This window comes from Aristolochia californica, unplaced genomic scaffold (assembly GCF_029961685.1).
Source record: "Aristolochia californica isolate CCGP_79_NKW_82.1479 unplaced genomic scaffold, dmAriCali1.0.hap1 SCAF_4, whole genome shotgun sequence".
Taxonomy (NCBI): Eukaryota; Viridiplantae; Streptophyta; class Magnoliopsida; order Piperales; family Aristolochiaceae; genus Aristolochia; species Aristolochia californica.
Window position 1 is genome coordinate 10,373,611 of NW_027182103.1, and position 7,944 is coordinate 10,381,554.

Here is a 7,944-nt window from a genome sequence, read left to right on the forward strand (position 1 = left end):
ATCACTTGAAATTCCATCCTAAGTCACTATTTTGAGAAAGAAAGAGTATTTTGCAAAATCATTCCATACTTTCTCAAATTCCACTCTTTGAATATATAATCAAGCTCTTATTCATAACTATTGTGCATTAAAGGCTGGAGGCTTAGATATTTCAAGGAGAAGGTCGTCTCTTCAGAAATTTAAAGGGTGTAAATTCTTCTTTGTTGTGTAATTTTTATTTTCTTGATAGGTTGATCTAAAACCTTGTTCAAATCTAGATAGAAAGGCTTGTTAGAACTAGAATCTAGCTAATCTCTTAGAGAGATTGTTTTGGAATCATGTAATTGGGCATAAACATGGCTTGAAAGAGAGTCAAAATATCTTTGTTGTAAATTCCAAGCTAATAGAGCTGATATTGGTGGAATTTCCCAAACATGGGTTCTTAGGTGGTGAATACCAATAGGAGAACATCATCATGAAAATATTTGGTCTTATTTGTGGTGCATGAATTTTTGTCTCAATACTTGTGTTTTTTATTTGCTTAAATTCTTGCACACTGAAGTAACTAAAATAAGAATTATGAAAAAATCCACGAAGCAACCTTCCCCATGAAGTGTTTTCATTAGAGTAAGCTTACCAGGTAGTAAAGATTCCAAGTTTATCTTTAGTAACTACTTATTTCTTTTTAAAAAAATCATGAAGAACAATCAACTTCTTCGAGATGAAGATATCTTAGGCAATGAATCTCTCTCATGGGAGATTCTCCAAGTCTAGTCTCGTAAAACCCAAAAACTAAAAACATCAATGTCCACAATAGCCTCCATTAAAAGGCTACTCTGATGCCACTTGGCTAGTAGTCAAGTAGACAAGGTTTCATTGATCAAGAAAAGACTTCAGATCTTGCTCTTTATTAAATTTCCATTTAATTAAGTTTAGCATCTTGAAAGAAGACCAGTTGCCAAAGGTTGTTTTTTCAGGTTTTCATTTGTGGTTTGAAATGGGATTCCATTACAATTTACAAATCCCGCCTTGCTTTGGTTGGGTGATTGTAAGGCAATGGCCCTTATAATGGTCGCGATTTGCAACAACATAGATGTAACTTTGTCCTCCTGGCTAGAACCAAGGACAAGGAATGGACGTCCAGTGGGAAATGGGATTCCTTCACTTGTGCAATAGGATGTGTTGGACACCGAGAGGAGTTGCTATTGTTGTGAGTCCCCCTAGAATAGGATGTGCTTGACGCAGAGGAGGCATTGGAGGAGGGGTGGGGGTGGTGGTCAGAATGCCGATTTGAACTGCTCAGAAGTGCAGTATCCCGCGCCATGAACTCACCCATACGAAGAGTGAATTGATGAAAAGTCTCTCGAAACTCCATTAAGTCTGTTCAAACTATGGCGATGTTATTCTGAGATTCCATCCGAACTTCCTCTATAAGATTGCGCAAATCATTAGGAGAAGATGAATCGTCGACGGTGGTCCTGTCTGATACCACGTTGTTAAGCTCCCTTGCCATGGATCGAGTCACCCGACGATCTCCTCTTGATTCCATATTGTAATTTGTTCTTATGTGAAGCTTTGGATTTTTTGAACGACCTATGATTAATAGAAATCAAGCTTTCGAAGGAAGCTTGTACCTCTCGTTGGGAGAGAGAATCCGATCTCTGGCTAAACTATTGATCAATTACTTAATTTCATTCAAGAACCCGTCATCCATATAAGAGAGGATTAGGTTGACGCATACAAGCAAAGGCCCATGAAATTAAAAGAAATTACATCTAAACCTACTAATTGCATAAACTTGGAAATTACCTAATTTAACCCCTGCGTCTACTAATTACTCTAGATGTTATGAGTCCATAACACATCTTCCCCGTGAAACACTGCTTCCTACCATGTAGCTTTTGGAGCTATAAAAGTTCGCATATTTGGTTTTTTTTTTTCAGCCTTGGCCAAAATAATAAACTAAAAACTACAAAAAATGCCCCAATCCATCCCAACTCCCAAAAAAAAAGGTAAGAATGAATATATGGCAATCCTAGAAAAGGAGAAAAGAATCATAAATTTAGGTTTCTTTTACACTCTCCTTCCAGTAAAAAAATTGCTCAATATAAGTTTTATTTATTTTCTTACATTTCATTTAAAAGCATGTTTATTGCTTCAAACATGTCATCTTTGGATCAATAAGGGTGCACATAGGTCAGGTTTTACATATTAGTTAAAAATTTTAACAAATAAAAAGTTCTGACTCCAAATTGAACTTTATGAAAAAATTGAAAATAAACAAATTGAACAACTAGTAGTCCAAAAGTATTGGTTACGTCACGTGTCATGTAAAAGAATGAGAAACAAAGAGAAAAAAACAAAATGAGAAGTTGAATCTAACTAGTTCAACTTAAACCCTGTCTACAAACCTAAAGAAGAAAATTTTATTTATTTACAATGTAAGAGGCTCTATTTGTAGGCTTAATGTGATATTATCATACCATAAAACAAGGACATGAATCTAAAAATGGTGGAGTAAGTACTACATTTTGGCATGTGTTACCATTCATGTTAGAAGATGGGTTCAAGCCCACATGTCCAGGAGAGGTGGCATGATTGTAAATAAGGTGTCATTCTATAAGGAGTGCACAAGGTTGTAATTATTCAAAGGCAACATGTCTATTTATGCATGTTATCATGTAAAGTTTGTAGCTTTAAGGACTTTGTAGGCATTGTAAATTCCTCCCAAAAACTATAAATAGAGGCCCTTGGATAGAGGTACTTCATCAAGCTCTCTCCTTTTCCACGATTCGTGGAAGATTCTCTCCCTTAGCCTAAAGGCTTTCTTTCCCTTTCTTTCTTCTCTCTTCTCTATCCGAGTTCTATCTTTGCTCTCTTCCTTTTTTCTCTTATCTTCTCCTTCTCTTCTCTCTCTCTCTCTTATTTTGCTTGAGGTTCTAAACATGGGGTCCTAAATTCAATAATTCAAAAAATCATAATAATACAAGAGCTCTCAGGTATTTAACTTTCATAAGGCTAGATAACAGATTGACATAGCAACAAGAGCAAGGTAATTTTACAACCACCAAACAAGTGATCTAATTAACCATGGGTTTCTTTTGCACCTCAATAGAAGATTAAAAACTTGAAGCTCACATGGATTTCAATTATGGTGGAAATACAAAAAAAAAAAAAAAAAAAACTTTTGGATACACATCGTTTAGGTTCAACAACATTTAGATGGTCACAGTAAAAAACTAAAAATTAAAAAGATGACAACAATTGCCCTGTAAACATCTTGCAGAGGAACAATATGGCTAAGAAGCATAGTGAAAGAACTACATCCTCAAATGAGAAGTGTTTGAAAAGTTCAGATAAAAGTTCACTCGAGTTGAGTTGAAGAGTCTTGTGAAGCAAACTCGGTTCCTAAGTCTTCTAAGTGAGACCAAATGGTCAGTAACAGGCTTTTCAGACGATCCATAACGCGACACTTGAATACATCCAAACGTGACGAGAGCATGCATTCCCTTACTGGGTACTGAAAGCATGAACAGTGCTACACTTTTGATAAATGTGAAGCTTCCTAGATGAATTCCATGAATCCATACACAAGAGGTCAATGTTTGCATAATGTCCCCGGTAGAAGAGTTGAGACGAGATCTGTACGATGTCTTGCTTTTCTCCAGTATAAAAAAACACAGAGAAAAAGGAACTGCGGGCAGCCTTGCTTTTTCTTGCCCACTGACTGTATTTTCTGTTTTTAACCCGAACGGATGCAACGATCCCAGTCGTTTCTTTGATTTACAATCCACCCCTCGTTTTCTAGGAGAAGCTAATAATAAATGCCTGCTACTCTCCCAGAAACAAATTTCCAATAGAAATCTAATCAAAAGCTCGTTTCTTAATATTATTTATGAATAGTAACGAGCATTATTGGTGGGGCACTGCTCTCTTTTGCCTCACCAGAAACTGATCGTACGTCCCTTAATTTTTAATCCAATTTCTCAAACTTCCCTCTTCTTCTTCTAAAATTCTCAGCACAGGTGAAGGAACAGCAAATTTTTTAGCTTTTCCCTTCTTCCTTTGCTCCATCAAATTCCGTGCAGTCACCCCTTTTAACTTCTGAGACTTGAATTATGGTATGGGTCTTCCGGGTATGTCAAGAAATCTCTTCAGGTAACCCCTAGTTAGGATTAACTTTATAAATGTGCGGAGTTGTAAAGCAATCAAGTGAAATCAAGTCCATCGGTAACTGTATCTTATTTTCTTTAATCGTCCCACGAAGTTTCCTTCTTTGAGCAGTTTCTAAATTCCGCAATATGTGCAGCTTCAACATCTAATGTAATTCTGGGTTTCAGTTGATCATTCCATTTCTTTTCACAACGGAATCTCCTGAATTATTTTGGAAGACGACGAACTCTTTTTTGGCAAGAAGACAAGAAACACAGTCCAAGGGAAATTGAAGAGGACTGAACTACTGGGCTGCAAGCATTTGCCATTTGCCATGGCTCATTGAACTCAACGCGCGAGTTTACTTGTCAGTGCCTTAGTGGTTAAGGTAATAGACATTCTGAGCCTTTGCTGCCTTTAGACTTGTCTACTACTTACTTGCAAAGGTTCACTTCTTTCAAAGACTCCATTTATATGGGTCCTATGGGAAGGAACGAGCTGGTTCTGTCTTGTAATGAAATGCGGTCCAGAAAACGGAGTACTAGTACAAGGAGGATTGGTGTTAGTGAGGTCATGTATCAGACATTTACAACTATCTGTCTGGTCCTTTAATGGACCACTGCTGCTGGTGGAGGATTCTTTCATTTTTGTGGATCTTGCACTACTCAATATAAAACAGTTCATGCGGTCAAGTTGTGGTTAAGATATTTGAGATAAAAGGTGGACCTGTCTACAGTGATTTTCAGGTGTTAAGTCGAAATGGAGCAGTTTCCACAGGTCCTACAATATCTGAGATTTGTGACTCTCCCTCTTACACAGAAAAGAGGAGATTGATTTGGGTCTGATAAGAGCTGAATGATTCAATCATTTCTCTGGAGATGAATGGTATGCCTGCAGTACTGCATGGTTCAGGAAATTACTTTGCCCTTTTTGTTTTTCCTGAATGAAATTCACTAGCTAGCAGACTTGAGTGGAGGAGCAAATTGTGTTTGAGAAGAAGAATAAAGAAAAACGGGAAAAGGAAAGGGGGAAAGGGTAAATAAGCAATGCAGGGAGCTTATTCCCTTGATTTTTCACCCTTGACTTTTCCCTGTCTCAGTCACTTGTGCCTGCTGTAAAGCCCTAAAAGGTTTTACCCACTTCACAGCCCTGTCTCTCTCCTTTTCTCTCTCTCTCTCTCTCTCTCTCTCTCTCTCTCTCTCTGAAATTTTGTTGTTCTTTCATTTTTGGAATCTAGCCTGCTCATTAGTCTCTCTTATAAGGAATGATGTTCCAGTTTTAGAAAGAAACTCATCATCTTGGTGCGGACGAGAGCATGCCTCCCTCCAAATTTACGAACTTCCATCCCAACTCAGATAAATCCAAGTAGCGGAAAGGAGGATCTTTTCTCTCCCCTTTTCTGATCGAGTCTCCCGATCATTTTCTCTCTTTAGCATTTTTTCGCTTCTGGCCATCTCCTTCTCTTGCCATCACAGCCTACCCCAGTACTCTGCCAAAAATTTGCTCTCTGTTAGCTTCGACGGCAGCACCGGGGTAGCAGGGAGAAGGCTGAAAACAAGAAGAGGACGGGTCAACAAGCAGAAGAAGCAAGGCGAGCGGGAGCTTGATCTTTTCAAGCGAACTGCGATCTTGAAAGAAAAACGAAGCTGAGAAGGAGATAAGGGAGCCGATCTCGTTACTCAAGTGCATAAAGATCTGGTTCGTCCCCCCTGTCTCTCTCCCTCTACTCTTCCGCTCTGTGGTTTAGCTTTTGACATTGACCCATTCAGACAAAACAGAAGAGCAAACCCTAGTGGAAGACGGCCGAACAAGCATTCCATCAGGAGAGAAACGAGAGTGAGCTGGCTGCTAATCCTCGAGCGAAAGCGTTGTCCATCAAGCCCCGACGACATACGACAGCATATACCGAGTAGAAGAGAAGGAGCCCAGAGACGAGAGTGAGACAGTATTGAGAGCTTATCCAATTGCAATGGATGCAATCACCGTCGCGGAAAGCTCCAATTCCGAAAGCACCCCCACAAACAGTCCTCTCGCCACAGCCGCTGCCGCTTCTTCATCTTCGCCGCCGGCTACTCCCAGCCGGTACGAGTCTCAGAAGCGTCGCGATTGGAACACCTTCGGGCAGTACTTGAAGAACCACCGTCCCCCGCTGTCGCTCGCCCGCTGCAGCGGCGCTCACGTCCTGGAATTCCTCCGGTACCTCGACCAATTCGGTAAGACCAAAGTCCACACCCAAATCTGCCCTTTCTTCGGCCACCCCAATCCCCCGGCGCCCTGTCCGTGCCCGCTCCGCCAGGCATGGGGCAGCCTCGACGCTCTTATCGGCCGGCTGCGCGCGGCCTACGAGGAACACGGGGGAAAGCCTGAGGCCAACCCCTTCGGCGCACGCGCAGTGCGGCTCTACCTTCGCGAGGTCCGTGAGAGTCAAGCCAAGGCCAGGGGGATCAGCTACGAGAAGAAGAAGCGGAAACGCCCCCCACAGGCACAGGCCGTCCCCATTCCGCACTCCGGTGCAATTTAGCATCAACATACTTCCACCTGCATTATCGACGGTTTCACAACGGAGTTATGGTATCACTATTATATAGCTTGATCATCATGGAGAATTCTGCATTTCATGAATCTCTATTGCCTTCTACTTTACTCCCTTATAAATGCCTATTTTCTTCTCATCTTACTCCTGCCAATAGGCACACTCAGAAAAATACTGCATATGCTGGTTCCAGTGCATATGTTGTTCTCTATGTTGCCTTACCTCTTGCTTGATGTACCCTGTTGTGCTTTCTGTAACTTTTCCTTGAACATCTCCTCACAACAGCACTAGCACCAGCATTGTTAGCTGAGAATAGTTGAAGAAACCAGTAGTAGTAGTAGTTGTGGAAGTGAACAGTATGGTACTAGCTAGTTTTCTCTAAATCTTTGGGGAACTGAACATCCATTTCACATAAGAATGTACTTCAAATTTCATGTATGCCAAGGATTAGATTTTCTGTGAACTGGTCAGTGAATCTTTTCTTCTCTCTTTCTGATCTAGCTTTCCTTTCTTTGCTCTGATGCAAAAGCCACTTTATTTATTAAAGGAATATGAATGAAGCCAGGTTCCTCTGTCAGTCCACTACTCTTCTCTCTTCCTATGCTCCTCTGTTGATGACCTTTCCATTACTCCATGTTGCCACTACTATTTGTATCTATATTGCCTTCTGTCTCCCCCAACTGAGCGATCCTTTTCCCTTATGATCATCTTCAACAAGAGACTTTAAAAGAAAAACAAGGTGAACCCAGGGTTTTTTTCACTTCTCTCTAATCAATTTTAAATAATTTCCTTTTTGTCTTTTTCTTGGGTAGAAAAGAGGTACTCTCTCTTTCTTTCCCCCCTTACCTCCTTCCTGTTTTCTGTGTTATCAACATCACATGGCTCTTCAACAGAGATATACTGATGTCTGAAAGGGTGAAATCAGTCTGACGCGATCCTTGAAACTGTAAAATCTAGTAAGATATCCTCCATGAAAGATGGCCATTTAAGGAAACAGACAAGAAGACAGACTATTCTTTCTTCGAGGCCAGTACTTAAATTACTTGACGTGCCAACATATTCATATTACTCGAGATTTTATTTTATTTTAATTGAGTAAGCGGACTTGAGGAAGAAATGGTGAGCTGAATTTTTGGTGGCAATTTCTTAATAAATCAGGCCGACAACCCTATTATGTGATTGGGTGATCTCCTCTTTTCTGTTTCTCTTTCTCGAGTATCTAATCCTTTATGTGTTTTGAAGATTCAAATATATTTCAGCTCTTCCAGTTGGGTGAAAGG

General features: G+C 40.3%; 1 protein-coding gene across 2 annotated transcripts; it reads left to right on the top strand.

Moving 5' to 3' along the window:
• The first annotated feature begins 5,425 nt into the window (after nucleotides 1-5,425).
• On the top strand, nucleotides 5,426-7,241 carry LOC137962348 (protein G1-like5). Of its 2 annotated transcripts, none has more exons than XM_068809159.1 (2): nucleotides 5,426-5,829; nucleotides 5,901-7,241. In XM_068809159.1, exon 2 carries the CDS (start codon nucleotides 6,101-6,103, stop codon nucleotides 6,650-6,652), a length of 552 nt encoding a protein of 183 aa, XP_068665260.1. In that variant the 5' UTR covers nucleotides 5,426-5,829; nucleotides 5,901-6,100; the 3' UTR covers nucleotides 6,653-7,241. The 2 variants fall into 2 exon arrangements, with proteins under 2 accessions (XP_068665260.1, XP_068665261.1); XM_068809160.1 differs by having other exon boundaries at nucleotides 5,910-7,241.
• Nucleotides 7,242-7,944: the final 703 nt, after the last annotated feature.